Here is an 18541-nt window from a genome sequence, read left to right on the forward strand (position 1 = left end):
TCAAACCTGATGCTACAACTGGATAAGACTTTCGGAATGTCTTGAAGTAAAGTTGAGTGAATCTGAGTCTAACAAATTCTTGGGGCTGGAAAGGCTGACAAGTAGATATTGGCAGGTGTCTACAGTTCTTTTTACCCTCCCCTTTCTTTGCCATGACTTCACAATCAGCACATGACAGCTCTCCTTCCTAATAACTTTGTTTTAGCCATGTGTTTGCCTTGTCTGATGGAACGTGGCTGTAGAAGGGTACTTCATAAACTACAAAGAGAGTTTGTAGAAAATGGAATGAATAGATAAAGTTATTTTGGTGCATTCTTCTAAATCCATGTGTATTTAGAGTATTCTAAAAGTTGATGAAAAATGTGCATTATGAAAAATCTATATGTGGGCTTTAAAATTTTTTGACACCAAAACAAATTTATCTTTTAATTGTATTTTTGATGAAATTTTTGAAGTACCCTTTTATGTGATATATGCTACACTTAACATATTAAATGTACTGAAATGCCTTGAGTAGCCTTTTGTATTCATACTATCCACCATGAGAAAAACACTCTGAGTAACCAATGACCATGAAATCCTGCAGCCTGGGTGCCTTAGGGAGAGACACACAATGTGCATCCGAATGCAGCTCACCATCTAAATCAGAGGTACTTAAGCCACAGGGCAGGTGCATGAGTGAGAAATAACTTTTGTTACCCAGACATTGATGTACTTGGATTATTTGTTATGTAGGATGATTATAGAACATCTCAATGATGGCTTCATATCATTTCCTTCCATATCTTTGCCTTTCCACATGCTCTCTATTTATCTTACAAATCCATGTCCAGTGGTTACCCCTTTATAAGTCCTCCTCCATGTGCTTGGGATGAGTTATTTGCTTTATTCTCTCTGCTAATGTATGGGTGCATTCAAGACCTTCCATTATTACTCACTGGATAGTGATTTGACTTTTTAATTATCTCTATGGTATACACTGTGCTAAGAAATCCTTACTCATTTTTGTAGTCTAGCATACAGCTAGAAAATATTTGGTGCCAGAAAATATGATTTCAAGGGAAGAACTGACAAAATGGTTCCACAGGAGTAAGTGATCATGATTTTGTTGCCAAGGTGTAAGTTGGGAAGGAGGCCATGACATTTCTGAAAACCCTAGCCACTGTCAGGGAGCAGCAAACTTATAGACTGAGAGATGGTGAGAGGCTCATACGAAAGAGCTGGGGAGTCTGTTTTTTTTTTTTTTTTTTTTCTGGTGTTGGAATTTTGAGTCCTGGTTTCCGTAGCTAAACTTGGAGAGGTGGGAAGATGCTTCCCATGCATGAAGTAGCGTACATTCTTGGGTTAGAACATGTTTTCACTGGGGGTTGTTGTGGTTTCTTCCTTTCTATTTTTTTCCAGATTTGGAAGCATCTACTGTTTGCAATACTAATAACAACAACAAATTTATGAGGCTTGGCCAGTATGAATCAGTAGAGAATTTGGACATGCAGTGGGCGAAAGGGGTGGGAAAAGGGGATGAGGGGCATCTGGAGGGGAGAAGAAAGGAAAAACACAGATGAGAATGCTGTGCACGACACGTGGCTGGCACAGGGGGCGGCAGCATCTGTTCTCGATGAGGACTCCTGGTGTGCAGTGCTCTGTGTGCGTGTGTGTGCATGTGCATTGGTAAGGAGAGACCCAGGCTCTGTGCTTCAGGAAGCCTGCTTTTGGCTCTAGTCTCACTTGTCTGAAATGCTGCCTCAGTGGTGGCCGCTCACCATGGTTAGATTTCCAGCCAATTTATTCTTTATCCTGCAGGCTAGAATGCGCTGTGGAAAGCCACAAGGGCCTCTTGACCCATTTGACTCTTTCATCTGCCAAATTCTCATTACTGATCTTAAATAGGAAGGAAAATGGTGTATAAGGTGGAAGAGGCTATGACTTTCCTGGGGGCGAGGGAGTGGCCGTTGTATTAGGCGTACTGAGATAAGGGTAAGGCAACAAGTCCATGTTTTCAAAATGGGTGTGCGGTATTTTGTGTTCAGTTTTGTTCTTAGTTTGGTTAAATACAAACCTCATTTTCTCTCTTCTTCTTGTTATATTATTTTATGAAACAGAGGGTAAATAAGGGAAGGATTTCTACCATCCACAGAATGCGGGCAACCTCTTAAGATGAGCTTCTATAGAAAGGTTACTCAAGCTGCTTGGCTGGAGCCAGAAGCCTCAGATTTGAGCTGGTAGCTCCCTTAATCAGGAGTCTTATACCCAACACTCATGCCTACCCTAGGAAAGGCAGAACCAAAGAGAAGAAAAAAAAATCTGTTCAACGCTGTAGGCATGAGAGGGGACAAGCAGAACCCTGTGTTGTGTCTCTTTATCAGTTCTGGCTGCACACATGGCTCTCAGCAGACTCTGCATGTCCTTGGCTGGGATCCAGGATGTATCATCTGCTCCGTGGCCGGGCCCCAACCTGGACTTGCTGCAGAAGACTTCTGACTGTCGTGGGCACCATGGGGATGATGGTCACAAAGAGAAGCCCATGCGTGTGTGCACCATTTTGGTGTCTACAAATGCCTTCACAAATGCTGTTTAATGTGAGAGTCTGAAGAATTGTCTAAGCTAACCAAAAGACATTCTTTTGCTATAGAAGTTAAATGACTTTGAGTTCACACAACCAAGCAGAGGAAAGGCAATAGGTAGAACTAAGTCTTTTCTCTTGAGGGTACAGTTTTCAGAGATGAAAGGAGCGTGGGAGTCCAAACTTCACCAATCTGCAAATCACTAATACAGGAGATGCTAACTACAGACTTTAAAAAAAAAATCAGTAGAAAAGACTCTTAAAGCATTCATAAAAGTCAGGGTCTCTTGGCTGACATTGACTTTCCACATGGTAACAAAACTTTCCTTTCCCTAAAGCCACCAAACTGCTTTCTAAGATACCGACACTGCTGCCAGTCCTCTCCCTGATCTACGGATGTCCTTACCTGCTGGCTTCATTCATTCACTCAAAAAACAGGAAGCACCTACAATGTGCCAGTCACCACACCACAGCACAAACAACTGGAGATGCAGCCATAAATAAGCAAAACACTGCTTCCCTGTGGAGCTCGTATCCAAGAAGGGACACGGACATTAACCACAACAAAGAAGTAAGTATATAGGTAATCAGGAAGCAATGATTCTATTTCTCAAAGTCTATGTCGTTAAATTTTATTTATTTGAGGGACAGAAAATGAAAGAGAGAGAGAGAACGTGAGCTCATATTTACTGGTTCATTCCCTAGATGCCCACAACAGTCAGGATTGGGTCAGGGTGGGAGCCAAGAGCCAGGAACTCAACTCAGGACTCATGAATGTGTGGTAGAGACTCACCAAGGTGAACTATCATTGCTGCCTCCCAGGATCTGCATTGCCAGGAAGCTGGAATTTGGAGTAGTACTGGGACTAGAACCCAGGCAATCTGTCCCGGGGCACAGGTGTCTTAACCACTGGGCCGGATGCCTGCCCCAGAAGTTATAGTTTTATTGGAAAATAGTGGCAGTGGAACGGAATTCATTGGGAGTGACATGGGTTGGGGGATGGGCAGGGAATAAAGGAGTGGGAATACTGGTAATTTTCAATCAAATGGTCAAAGATGGGGCATTTGGAGAACTTTAGTTTTCCTGTGGGTATAATGGGGAAGTGTTGGGAGGCGTTGGCAGAGGGGTGATATGACTTCACTTTCATTTTCACAGACTCTCTGGCTACTCTACTAAGAAGAGATTGAGGAGGCAGAGGCAGTAGGGAGCCTGGTCAGGTGGGTGTGGTGGTGTGGATAGCAGAGAGTGGTGGCTTGCACTGGGTGGCAGCAGTTCAATGTTTAAAGGCGATTGGCTTGTGGATATATTTTAAAGCTGGAACTAACAGGACCACTTGATCAATTCAAAGTAAAAGGTGTGAAAAAGAGGAAAAATAAGATGGCATCAAGGATTTCGTGCTGAGAAACCAGAAGAAGGGAGCCAAGAGCAGAAATAGGAAAGTAGACACTGAGAAACTATTGTCTATGAAATATCGTGAACTCTGGAATTGTATCTGCTATGGCACAAATTTGTCTTTAGTCTTTGTTACTCCTGTTGCACTGGACTCAGGCCTCAGTATTTGTAATCCTTTGTGTTCCTTTTTTATCCTGGATCTCCATGATTGCAATCAGATTATTGTCTGCAGTCCACCCCGACCGGGACTAGAACCTGGTGTGCCGGCGCCGCAAGGTGGAGGATTAGCCTGTTAAGCCACGGCGCCGGCCCCTATTTCTCACTTGGTTTCTCTTCCCTCCACTCATTAAAACCATCATGTATGGGATTTCATGAGCACATAACTCATAAACCTGATTGCTTCTCATCACTGCTTACTTTGTTGGTCTGCTTGGTGGTGCATAAAACACTCTGTACTCTCTTTTTCCCTGGAACTTCTCTTCTTTCAGGGTCTTCCCAGGATCACTCTCTCCTTTACTTCCTTCTTCTTGTCTAATCATTGTTTCTCTACCCCCTTGCTAGCTTCTCTTCCTCTGTTCTTGCATTGCCTCTCATCTCTCAGGCCTTCTCCCCTCCCAGCTCCCATTCACCTTCCTTGAACAATTAGGAGTATCGGGGGCCTCTGACAGCATGAGTGCAGATACAGACGTACGTAGCTGTGTGATGGTATCAGAGAGCTGGAACCCTGTCTTCCACATCAAGGAGTCAGTTGACAATGCCCTCAGTCTAAAATATCAACATCAGCCGAAGTACTGTGTGTGTGTGTGAATTTCCAGAAGAAATAAAAGTGAAACAGAAGAAGCAAAATGAGACATGGAAGGGTGGCCTCTGTGAGAGGGAGAGGTGAGCTCAAGGAGCAGAGGAGCAGAGCCTGCAGGTTCCCCAAACAAACCTAAGGCTACCACTGGCTTTTCAAACAAGGGCCGGCTAGTACTCTTACAGAATCAGAATTAGGTTTGCAGATTGCATATACCTAAGGGTGGACCTGAGATTCAAATCATTGGTCAGAATTTAAAATGTGTGTTCCTTCCACTATACATGTTGTTTGCTGCAACTGGCAAATCTTCATGATCACTGTAGGATCATAGCACTTTGTTCTCATATCATTGTTGGGCCAGGTAACAAAACAGAGGGAAACACACACATACACCACCATCAGTATATATATATATACACACACATATATATATTCATATATGCTTTATATACCTTAAAAATAAGGTGTGAGAAACTTAATAGATTATTAGCACTCTGTCATTATAACAAAATTTTAATGAAATCATCCCACTTAAAGAAATACCTATTTCAGTGGATGAATTAGAAATGCAGATCCCATGAATTTTCTGAATGTGTCCATATGATTGTTTAATAAAGAAGCTATGATCATGATGGCAAATGTTAAAATAATAAATGCCCTAAAGGATTCATGAATAGTCTGTGAGTATGTTTGTGTCATGATTAGAATATATTTAAAACATATTTTAGAAAAACAGCTGGAATTCTTAGTGGATAGAGTTCCTATGAAAAGAGGATGGAGCAGACATTTGGGCACAGTGGGCTAAATCATCATGTGGATTGCCCGCATCCACTATCCAAATGCTTGGTTAGAGCCCTGGCTACTCAGCTTTCCGGAAAGCTTCCTGAGACTGTGCAGGTCTCTCTGCACCGCTGCCTCCCAGGGTCAACATTCGGAGGAAACTGTAGTCCAGAGTGGAAGTGGGAATTGAACACAAGCACTTAGATATGGAAAGTGGGCATCTTAAGGGCATCCTAACCACTAGGTAGGTCCATTAGGCCCAACACAGGCCTCTACCGCTAATTTTTCTAGTGTTATCATTGCGGAGCAACTGGAAGGTCTGGTAGGTGTTGGGGGAGAAAAGGTAGCATTTCTGTGATGCAAAATCTGCAGGTGAGTAACACTAAATTATGTGCAGGCTTGGCCTGGAAATGGAAGAGCAGTGAGAAAGAAAGCAACAACCACCACCAAAGGAAAAGCAGAGCGTAAATCTGAAAAAGAGGATGGGGTGGGAGAAGAAAAACAGATAACTCCTGATAGAGAACGAACAGAGTGAGAAAGTAGTGCCTTCAGGGGGCCGAATGGACAGTGACCACCAGTCCTAGACTGAGCTCCGAATGGACAGTGACCACCAGTCCTAGACTGAGCTCCGAATGGACAGTGACCACCAGTCCTAGACTGAGCTCCGAATGGACAGTGACCACCAGTCCTAGACTGAGCTCCGAATGGACAGTGACCACCAGTCCTAGACTGAGCTCCGAATGGACAGTGACCACCAGTCCTAGACTGAGCTCCGAATGGACAGTGACCACCAGTCCTAGACTGAGCTCCGAATGGACAGTGACCACCAGTCCTAGACTTAGCTCCGAATGGACAGTGACCACCAGTCCTAGACTGAGCTCCGAATGGACAGTGACCACCAGTCCTAGACTGAGCTCCGAATGGACAGTGACCACCAGTCCTAGACTTAGCTCCGAATGGACAGTGACCACCAGTCCTAGACTTAGCTCCGAATGGACAGTGACCACCAGTCCTAGACTGAGACAGGTTCCCCTCGGAGTACCCTGCTGGCCTACGGGGAGTGTAACAGCAAATGGGAAAACTATCTCTCACTCACTCTGAAACCAACTTTTAAAATTAATAAAAAAAAGAATTATAGGTCAGCAAAGTTGTATTACATCTACACATAACTCTACACCAGTCTTTTTTTCTTCTTAGTTTATTTAAGAGACAGAGCAGTAGAGAGAGAGAGAAAGATATCTTCCATCCACCAGTTCAATTCCCAATGGCAGGGCTCCACGGGAGTTTTAGACGAGAAAACTCTGATGAGTGTTGTTAATCTAAATGAGGTTTTACAATTTGCATGGTTGTGCTTCTAATGTTTTACTTTTTAAAAAAGCAGAGGGGCAGAAAAAAAAAAAAACAATGGTTTTAGCTTTCAAAGTGAAAACCTCGTCTTAATTAATGGTTGGAGTCTAATTTTCAGAGACTCCAGCTGGAGAATCTGAAGCAGAGCCGTGAACCAAATGGGACTCTGGACAAGCTAAAGACAGGCCTGGGTTTACAGGCTGGTGCAGATACTGCTCAAAACTGGCAGGGACACTCACAGACAAATCTCAAGGGGACTGGAATTGGCAGTCGGAGAGCCTGGAACACAGCTCCAACTTAAGCTAATTTTCAATTTTTCTCTGGATTTTAACAAGTCTAACACAGATTTAGATTTAGATTTATAAGGTCCTACACTACCCCTACCAGAATCTAGTTGCTGATCCCATCACTGGCTTCCATGTCATTATTATCTCTGCCTTAATTAGTGTTTTCAGAACCCCCTTTACCCATAGATTCTAAAGAACTTGGCAAGAATTAAAAGTATGCCCGGAAGATCTGTCCTCTGCAAAGCAGGGAAGGGATGATTAATATATCTGGTTTGCAAACAGCTAAAATGTAGCAAAGAGAAGTTTAGTTGTGAACTATTTTTAAATGACAACATATAAATAAAAAGGAAACAAGACAAGTTAAACAACTTCAGGATCACATAGTGCATAAGTGATAAAATTAGCATAGAATGTTTGTTTTTCTTTTGCAGATATCATATATACAATTTATTTTTGTCTTTTTACGTAGAAATCCTTAAAGATACTCAAGTTAGAGTGCTTTTTCAAAAGATCAGTAACAGTTCCAATTGGTCACCCTTCTAAGTCCATTTGGGGCCCTGATAATACTCTCAAGTCTGGGTATTTATCAAGAGAAAAATACATGACCAAGGAATAGTAACGGAGATAAACCACAGATGGGAAAGATTGGGAGAAGAGTTAAATAGTTTTCACCAAGTAGCTGAATTAAATGGAAAGTCGAGAGACTTGGGATCACAGGAGGGACCCTGGCACTGATGTACCCTTTGGGCCCTCAAGACAGGCCCCGTCTACTGCCTGACCAGCTGGCCTTGACCCTGAGAAGGCATGCGACCCCCTGTAGGGCCCAGGACAACTGACCGGTGGGCTCCCACTCGCGATATTCGGATTCAAAAGTCCAGAGCAGAACCTGCGCTCCTGCACTTCTGGGAAGTCCCCAGACGAGCCTGCTGCCGCTGGTCAAAGACCACACCACTTCCCTAGAGTGCTCTAGCTCTTCTCAAGTCCAGGATTCAGTCCCGTTCTCTCAAGAGTCCTGAGTCTCACTGCTCTAAGGGCGAAATACAAAACCGCCTCACTTGTGTCTTGAAGTATTTAACCTCATTAGAATATCCACTCTGCTTCCCAAACAGCTGGGTCTCAGCCCGCTCCCGCCGCCCTGGAGTCTCCCAGGCTGCACATCTCAATTCACTTTTTAGAATAAGAGCCCTGGAGTGTATGAATGGGCTGCCAGGGTGCGCCAGGGTGCAGTGCGGGCTCGCGTTCCCAAACAGGAAGGAGTAGGACGTGTTCAGGTTTTTTTCTACACACAAACCTGTGTTAGAGGACACAAACCAGAGAACAAAACTCTTGGTGCAGAAGCCCAGGTGCCGTCTCGGGCAGCCTGCCACCCTCTGCGGCCCTTCCTCTGAACACCTTACGTCCAGATCTCTACGCTAGCATGCCGCACCCCAGAATAAGGCACATCCCCGAAACTGAGACTTATGAGTCAGACTTCAGCTAGTCCTACTCTCAGCCCCTTCTTGGCTCAAACTCTGGGCAAGAAAAGATCAGGCAATAAAAACTCAATTTTCATGCCATTATTTTCCACCTCGTGAATTATATATTGGCCCCTGACTCCTGTAGAGCTGCAGCAGTGTCCGCGGGTGATCAACAAGCACAAGGTCCAGACACAGCTAACAGGGCTACCATCTGGAATATAAATAATAAAAGTGAGGCAGAGAGAGGTCCAAGACAACAGAGAAGAAAGAATTCAAGGAATGGTGTGGCAGATGGAAGGCATTAGTGATGGGAGCGCTGTTGGGATCAGCTAGGAAGTGTGCAAAAACAGTACGGCTTTCTACCTCCCTCTCAGGACTGCATCCACTGTGATGAAGCCGAATCTGTCCCCCAGGTCTCACCTTGCCACTGTGAATTCCCTCCTATACAAATCCCGATGTGGTAATAACACACAAACATATCTCTATTGGCTGCTTTAAGAAAACACCAACATATTTGCATTTAAATCCATGGAGTGCTAGATTTACAGGTAAAGAGAACTCCAAACCACCTCGATTGTTTGAGACAGAAGGACACGCTGAGCTGTGTCGAGAGACAGCAGAAAACCTGTCCCTTTAAAGCTCTCCAAAGACTAATATCCCACTTAGACATTTCCCTTTATAACCTTGTGTAGCAGTTAACACTTTCAGGACATTCTCACACAGATTTATTTTAAAGGATTCATTTAGTATTTTAAGCCATTGGTTTCTACTCTATCTTCACTGGGGAGTGGCGACTATTAACTCTTCCTTCTCTATGTAAAATACTTCATACACAAAGATATTTTCTACATTGACATTTATTCTTTTCATTTTAGACTAAAAATCCCAGTTCTTTTGTTTTTTTTCCCCAAAGGTGGTTTTATATCATTTTTGTTATCTTCGACATGTTCTGTATTTTAAAAAGGCTAAACCTAAAGAGAAAATAGGACAAGATCAATGGTGAGAATCACGATACAACAATGGATTGCTCATTTTCTGTTGGTCTCACTTGTACTTATCTGCCTGTAGCTTGCTTCAAGGGCAGAGCCAGGCTGCTGCTTACCCATAAGCTATAATTGTTTGAATATTTTAACCACAATTTTAAAGCAACCCAGTGTTTTCTTTCTTATATAATTTTAGTTGTACCCAAGTCTACCAGGTGCTTTTGCTTTTTTCCTTGCTCCTTCTGAACTTTATTCTGTTTCAAATGTCTTCATTTATGCAAGAACTGTCAGAAGAGGGATCCTTTTCTCCCTCTGTGTGAGCCTGGGTCTGCTGTAGAATCATCATTAAGCCCTGACCATGGCTTCAAAGGGCAGCTCAGCAGCACCTGCATGAGAAGCACCTATGGTATTTGCTGTGCAAACCAATCCTCGGAGTTCACACCATGCTTCAGATGTGGGAACCAAAAAAGAGGGATACAACCCAAGAATCTGAATTTTAACAATAAGCACCCCACCCCTGTACTTCTTAAACATTCTCAAGAAAAAAACTACCAGGGATGGGTGTTTAGCATGGTAGTTAATGTGTCAGCTGGGGCACCTGTATCCCATATCAGAGTGCATGGGTTTGATTCCAAGCTCCAGCTTCCAGATTCCAGGATCCCGCTAATGACAACCCTGGAAGGCAGAGGTGTGGCACAAGCTGTTGTGCCCATGCCACTCACATGGGAGACCTGGATTGAGTCCCTGGCTCCTGATTTCGGTCTGGCCCAGCCTTGGCCATTGTTGGCATTTGGGGAATGAACTAGCAAGTGGAAGATATCTCTGTGTGTGTGTGTGTGTGTCTATCTGCATTTCTCTTTCTCTGCCTTTCAAAATAAATAAATACTTTTTTTTTTTAAAAAAAAAGTAAGAATTCACCAGCTGAATCCATTGCCCACGTGGAACGTTGGAAGATACGATTTGGCCAGAACAAGTCCTGAGCGTCCCACTGGATGGGTCTCCTGGTTCAGTACAATGGATGGCAACAATCCATGATGTGGCCAACTCCCTGTTTGCCCTCTTAAATTAGGGGCATGTCATTTAGCCTGGATTGGCATATCTGGGTTCTCCTTTATCACAGTGACTAAACCATTTGACACAGAACATGCAATCATGTCCCTTATAAATTAAGGACTTGGACCTAGAGATTTTGTCCTAGAGCTTTTTCTAGCAGAAAAATCAAATTTACAAGAAAGCAGCTTTATATTGTTCAACCCCTTTTTCTTTTAACAAGGTATAAACTACATTGCTTTTCATCTATTCTTCTGACAGCTCATTTCTTTAAGAACATCAAAATGGCTAGATAAGCATTCCAAATATATTAAGCAATCTAACCAAATCTTCGCCCAGCCTAGCTTGATCTCTCACTCTCTTAACACACACACACACACACACATAACACCTGCCACCATCTTATGAAAATTTAATGGTGGGGGAAAATATTACTTTTATTTTGAATGACAGAGTCATTCAGTACTACTGAGAAGTTAAATTTTATTATTCTTCCTTACTCTCTCAATTAATGTTTATCAGGCATTTTTAAAATAGCTAACTGTGCACCCTTTATCATGTTCTGACTCTCACAGCTATACAACCTCAGACTGAGTTTTCTTTTGCAGGTTAGTTCCAGGATGAGTAATAAAACCAGAACCAGGACTGGCCTTGGATCCATTGTCAGGGAAGGATAGTACCAACAGGACTGTCCTGACATAACTCCTCCAGTGAGTAAGAAGTCAAGGCTAGCCAAGAGGAAGGTCAGAGCTGTGAAAAGGGGCCCCATAAGAGAAGGACCAAAGCCCATGTGGAAGGCAAAGAAGTCCCAGAAACAAGGGCAGGTTTGCCACTAGCCTAAGAAATTAGCATGACACACCCTTGACCAAGCTGTGACCTTCCACAGGCCCCAGGCCACGCTCCCCTGGGGGTATTTCCATTGGTTCCTGAGCCTGGATTCTGAACAGTTTTAAGAAATGAATTTTTTCTCTCTACATTGAAAGCAGAGGAAACTGAAATTCAGAGAACTCAACTGACTTGCCCAAAGAGACATCTAAAGTGGATGGATCGGAGCCCAGTGCCACCTCCAGGTCCCTAGGGAGCTTTCCTTTGCTACTTTAAGCTGCCTTTACTGTGGTCCCAAGGACTTTTGATTCTACCCATAGCAGGGCTTTCATTCTGTGCCTCTACTTCCTCTGTGCCATTCCACAGCAGACTGGTTCAGTCTCTGCCAACTGAAGACTTTCAAAGTCCAAGTCCTATTCTCAGCTCCCACCCCCATCTTTAATGGAGTAGAAGCAGGTGGCCCAGAAGAACTAGATCTGCAGCTTTTGAAGGGGGTGTGAAGTTAACAAAACACCCCTGAAAGGACAGACCTAGTGAATAATCTTGAAATAATGTGGAAGGTGAGATGGCAGGCATTTAGGAGGGTATGTGCAAGACCTTATACAAGAGACAGCAGCTGGGGCTGGCACTGTGGCATAGTGGGTCAAGCACCCATATGGGTGCCAGTTTGAGTTCCGGGCTGTTCTACTTCTGATCCAGCTCCCTGCCAATGTGCCTGGGAGAGTGGTGGAAGATGGCCCAAGTCCTTGGGCTCCTGCATCCATGTGGGAGACTCAGAAGCTCTTGCTTGGTGGCTGCAGCCTATCCCTGCCCTAGCTGTCGAGGCCATTTAGGGAGTGAACCAGAAGACAGAATCAATCTCCTCTCTCTCTCTCTCTCTCTGTCTCCTTGTCTCTCTGTAAACTCTGCCTTTCAAAAAGTAAATGAATCTTAAAAAAATAAAAAAATGAAAAAATGGTAGCTAACACCCAGGAAAATTTATGTGAAATTAAAAAAAAAAATCTTAAAAGGCTTCATATCTTTTATGGACGGCCTTAAGAACATCGATTAACCTTGGCAACCGACAGTATGTAATAAATAGTCATAAAGACATAAACTGAGTATAATGGGCTGTTTCTTGACAGCAGAAGAAACAACAACAGAAAGATATGTTTTCAGCATACAAGTGGTCATGGTGTAGGCAGACTGACACACAGGAAGCCAACACCTTCCCTAAGGTGGTAAGTGGTAAAATGGAGACCAGAGAATGACTGCAAACCTCGTCTGTGGATAGGGGTGGGTGGTGGCAGAAGAGGAGGAGATGTCTGGAAATGCGCTGGAGAATCGATGGAGATGCTCCAGCACAGAGTCTATCAATAGCAGAACTACTGGCATTTTGGGAAGTGCTGTCTTGTGCACTGTAGAATGTTTAGCAGCATTCCTGGTCTCCACCCACCAGACTTCAGTAGGTCTCATTACTCACCTAATCGTGACAAAAAAAAGTCTTCAAATATTACCCAGTGTACCCTAGTACGGGGTGGAGGGTGTAAAATTATTCACAGTTGAGAGTCACTGACAGAGAGAAACATGGAGTGGATCAGAAATCCAGGAAGGCGATACAACAGGTACAGAGATGAGGGGCATGGGATTGCGTGGAATAATAATATTATTTCTATGATTGATAAAATGGATACTATTCACATTATTCTCTCCTACATATTTATCACTGAAGATTAATATGCTTATCTATAACTTCATAAGCAATGTGCAAGTTAAATTGTATATTAGTACATAAATATTTCTTGAGTTTAATGTACAAAACATTAGACTGAGCTCACTGCCTATAGTATTCCATTTATAAATGTGGCTTTATGAAGGAACATTCCCAACAATTTTATGAAACAGGCATTACTGTTAAAACCCTATTTTAATAACCCTATAAAAACTCTATTGACGGTAGTGAGGTACAAGAAGGCAAAGGAGCTTGCCGAGTGTCACCCAGCAAGTGGGACCAATGTTCAATCTCACAGCAAGCGTGCCAAGAGTACAAAATCCATGCACTTTTCAGAATACTGTATTGCGAAAGTTTCTTATGTCTGGAGAAAAGACAAGAGGTTGAAAGACAAAGGTCCATTTACTACATACAAAGGCATGTGGCTTAAATGTGAAAACAATTGGGAGTTCCTGAAATGTAACTAGTAGAAGATAGACTCAACACAAAGATTCATGCATAGCAGGAGAGAGGATGAAGGTAACTGACGGACACAGGTGCGGGCATGGGCAGAACAATGAGAAAACGAATGCAGCCGCCCAGGGGAGAAATACTGAGACCCAACCAGGGTGGTGTCCACAGGAATGAATAGAGCCACTCATATCAGGATCTGGTGACCAGGTGACCTGGGGACGATCAGACATAATGGCTAACGGTCTCCAAGCGATTTGTGAATTGTCGATCTCAGTGATTCTCCGTGGGAACACTCTGTTTCTCTTTTCATTCCCTTTTCCCATCTTCAGAGTTTGTACCTAATTATATCAAGGTCATCCCAGCAGCAATGCCCCTGTTCTGCTTTATCCATTGAGTAAGGATTCATGAGACAACTAAAGCACACAACAAAAGACACCCTTTCATAAGACTGTCTTAGGGGCCCAGCACGACACTAAGTACTTTATGTGGGTTATCACATTAATCCTCATTATCAACTCCGTAAAATAACTGCTGTCCCATTTCCCAGTGCAGATTCCGACACTGAGGCTAATAATGCCTCCTTGAGTGAGGATTTGGGTCTAGGTTTGTTGGACTTCAAATCCTTCCAGTTAAACAAGCTGCCAGTCCATGCCCATTTGCAGCTTACAAAGAACAAGCTTGGACTGCAGACATGTGACATGTGTGTTCTTGCTGCGAAAAGGGGAATCTAAGTATTAAGGAAAAAAAAATGGAATGATTTGGACAGGATCTTTTTTATAAGAACACTTACAGGCCCCTTAAGAAATGGGAGAAGTCTAGAATGGTGGAGACCTGAAGGCAAAAGGGGATATGGTGAGTGGACATGACATGGACAAAGGTGCAGAAGACAAAAAATACAACAGAGGCTGGAGATGGTGGGGTGATGGACTTATTGCCTGGCTTTAATGGAGAAAAAAATGAATGATGCACTCTACTCCTACAAGGCTGAATGTCTGAAGGAGGGTATCACAGATTTACACTCTGTATTAGAATAAAACAGCAAGCAAGCAAGGAAGCTCCTTCAGACTCTGGGCAGAAAAAGGTCCAATTTTAGTTGAGATCTCCGTGCTGCCTTTCTTAAAACTTCTCTCACCCACCCAATTCCTTCGCTTCGTCTTGCTTCCGGGTCTGTTTTCTCTCTTTCGGGCTTTGGAATTTTGCAGTGCTCCTTCACATATTTAGCTGACCTTTTCCAGTAAAGAATTAAGTGTGCGCCAGTTTGCCCCTCGCCCGTGCCAGTTTCAGTCCCTCTCCTCTCTTTCCCACTGTCATTCACCCGCTCTGCGAGTCTCCTCCCCTGTCCAGCTTCCTTTCCTTTCCTGTGGGTATTGCTTCTCCTTTTCCTTTGCTCTTCCCTTCCCAACTGAATGGGTTTCTGTCCTCTTGGCCTTTGCTGACAGACTAGAAGCCAACATCCAGCTTTTCAAACCCTGTCCTGCCCATGGGATCTCAGGAAATAGAGCAAATACTGTTGGCTATAATTGTTCCCGGACAAAGAACGCTTCCAAACACAGATGCAAAGCCTAGGAACCCTCTTGTTCGCTCCCACAGCACTTAGGGCGGTGGCTCCCAAACTTGAGCGGTCATCAGAATTTCCTGGAAGCCTTGTTAAAACACACACTGCTGGGCCCCTCTCTGATACAGCAGGTCTGGGCGGGGACCTGAGAACGCGCCTGTCTAACAAGTTCCCAGGTGATGCTTGCGTGCTGGTTCAGGGCCCACACTTTGAGAAGCACTGTGAACAAATCTACCGGGTTCACAGCTCAGCTGTGCAGAGCCACAGTGGAGCCGGGAAGACATCGGGGGGGGGGGGGGGGGGGGGGGAAGCAGCGTTGGTCCTGGTCACATCAACAAAAGGACTGACAGCGGCCAAGCAGGGGTGTTCTGGGTGTGGGGAGCAGGGAGGACACATGTGGAAAGCTCTGTATCGTAACCTTCTGGGAAGCACCATCGCCAGCTCCAAACCCTGTCATCCGCCCTCCCACTTGCCATTGTGCATTGAAGTAGCAGAAGGGAATTCTCAGGATACCTTTGATCTCCTCCCAGCAGCCTGAGCGGGTCCTCTGTCTGTTTATCTCCCTCCTTCCCTGGCCTCCTCTCCCCCCTTCCTACTCCCTGCCCAGTGGATGACTCACTCCCCTCTCTCCTGCCTCCCCACCCCGCTGCCATCTGTTTTTCTAATGATGGCAGAAGATGAGCTGTTTTGTTGGCCCACTCCAGGCTAGCATTTTTCCCCATGCACTCTCAGAAGGCGCTGTTTTATTGGTATCCATTCCCCACCCAGTTTTCCCTTTTCTCTTTAACCCCACCCTTTCCCCCTTTCTGGCCTCCCGTGGACGCCGGTTTCCCAGAATTAGATCCGGAGACGCGGAGATAGTGGAGGACAGAGGGATTAACACGTGTGTGGTTGGGTCTGCAGCGGGGGAGGCTGCTGGCAATCAATGGCAGTTAAACAGCTCCCTGCACAGCACACAGGCAGAAGCCGGGCCCACCCCTGCCGCCTGGCTAGGTGACTTCCAGCCAGGGCTTGGATGACAAAGACTGTGGTGACTGAGACGAGAGCATCTATATTTGTCAGGGGCTATTCCTAGGGTGGGAGGCTTAGCTGGTGTGCGCAGGCACCTGTGTGTGTATGAGTGTGTGTGAGAGAGAGAGAGACAGACAGACAGACAGACACTCTTCCTCCCCCAAGTCAGGATGCTGGCTCACTGTCCCCCTACAAGGCTGTGTCTCATTCTTGACTCTTCCTTGGTAACTCCGGTTAACCTAGCTAAGGAATTCCCAGCACCCAGAGTCTGCTCCCCTGCGGGAAGTGGAACCCACTGTGTACAGAGGTAGACAGGGTTCCTGGAGGCAGTCAAGGCTTAGTCTGGCTTCATCAGTGGCTGAGGTATTGAGGAAGGTGTGGCAGGCCTGTAGCTGTGGGGCCAGGCCAGGTCTGCTAACTGGAGACAGTCACCCACTGGGGTTGGTTATAGCTGCTACTCACACTCAGCTAACTGTTTCCACAGCTGCTGGATGTGCTTCCTCAAGAGAAACATCTTTGTACAAACAGCTTTTTATATTTATTTTTATTGGGGGTGTGTGCATATGCACACAATGTTACATACGTACAGAAAGACTTTATGGAAAATCCTATTTTTAACAATTGACAACCAAAATAAAATTGCTTCTAGAAACTGCGGTGGTCCAACAAAACTGTGTGTGGACTCTTGATCTCCCTAATGTCAAACAAGGCTTTGTGACAGAACCCCAAAGCTTTAAATCATTCTCACTGCTTTCTAACTTACTTTTTGTTAGAGTGGAGTCCTGAAGATTTTGCTTAAAAAACATAGCAAAAATCAGAAGTCATCATGTCTGTGAATTTGAGACTCTGCAGCCAACTACATTGCACAGATTAAACACAGACAAAGGTGGAGGAAGGAGGAGGACTTGAACGAAGGGCACGTGGACCTGAGGGCAGGAGCCTGGGACTCGGAGGGGGACTGGCTTACCTCGCAGGACTGGATACAGTGGATCAGCACGGGATCTGGGTGCCATCGACGCCGGCCGGTGCACACAATGCTCTAACAGGTGAGACAAAGAGGACAGAAAACAAACAAAAATGACATTAGGTGTATAAAGAAAAGGCAACCTTGAGCTCCTCCCACCAGCGGACTCCAGGCCCCAAGTAGCAACACCCTGATCACCCCTCGAGAAACACGGCCTCTGGCCTTTCCGGTGGGAACTGCTAACCTGCTAGGTGGTGCCAGGGCAGCGCTCTGAGCTCAGGGACGCTTTACCCCATCCCTTCTCCTTCCTCTACAAGGTACCAACATTTCCAGACTGCTGTAAGTGTTAAAATCTTCCTGGACAGAGGGTTGGCCTAGGGGATAAAGCCTCCACTTGGGATGCTGGTATCCCGTATCAGAGAGCCCGGAATCAATTTAAGTCCTGGCTACTTCTACTTCACTTCTGAACCAGCTTCCTGCTAATGTGCACCCTGGGAGGCAGCAGGTGATGGCCCAAGTATGTAAGTCTCTGCCTTCCTCATGGGAGTCCCAGTTAGAACCCCAGACTCCTGGCTTTGCTCTGGCCCAGCCCTGGCTAATACAAGCATTTGAGCAGTGAACCATGGATGGAAGATCTCTCTGTCTCTCCTCTCTCTCTCTCTCTCTCTCTCTGTCTTTTAAACTAAACATTTCAAAAAATCACCCTCCATATTATAACAAGTTTAATTTAGTTTTAGGCATAATATTGCTTCCACATGTTTTGAAATTTTAAATAATGTTATAATGCTTTGTGAGTTGGGTGTGTTGCTTAAAAAGTACTGTGGGGTTTTAGAAGCCGGTGAACAACCTTATAAGAAGAGTCTCCACCTAAAACGGATGCTATTGTTTGGGTACGTTCTGAAGGGCCCACAAAAGTTCACATGTTATAAGCTTGGTTCCTGGTGTGGTGGTGTTTCACAGGTATGAGCTAGTGGAAGGCTAGGTCACTATGGATGTTGCTCTCAGAAGAAACTGGATGTAGGTCTCATAGGAACCCAGTTGGTTCCCTTAAGAATGAATTATTATAAAAATAGCAAGGGGCCAGCATGTGCCATGTGTGCCACTGGCCTCCCATATTAAAGAGCTGTTTCGGGTCCCTGGCTGCTCTGCTTGTGATACAGTTTCTTGCTAATGTGCCTAGGAAAGCAACAAAAGATGTTCCAAGTATTTGGGCCCCTGCCACCCATGTGGGAGACCTGAATGGAATTACTGGTTCCTGACTTTAGCCTGGCCTAGCTCTGGCTGCTGTGACCATTTGGGGGAGTGAGCCAGCAGACAGAGATCTCTGTCTCTCTTTTCTGTCACTCTGCCTTTCAAATAAAGAAGTAAAT

General features: G+C 44.8%; 1 protein-coding gene across 1 annotated transcript in view; it reads right to left on the reverse strand.

Moving 5' to 3' along the window:
* PAPPA2 (pappalysin 2) overlaps positions 1 to 18541 on the reverse strand; it is a 275884-nt gene that overhangs the window by 22328 nt on the left and 235015 nt on the right. Inside the window, exon 20 of the mRNA XM_062193837.1 lies at positions 17175 to 17246. Coding sequence (XP_062049821.1) covers positions 17175 to 17246 — 72 coding nt within the window. The remainder of the gene's footprint in view (positions 1 to 17174; positions 17247 to 18541) is intronic.

This window comes from Lepus europaeus, chromosome 5, assembly GCF_033115175.1.
Source record: "Lepus europaeus isolate LE1 chromosome 5, mLepTim1.pri, whole genome shotgun sequence".
In the NCBI taxonomy this organism is placed as follows: domain Eukaryota; kingdom Metazoa; phylum Chordata; class Mammalia; order Lagomorpha; family Leporidae; genus Lepus; species Lepus europaeus.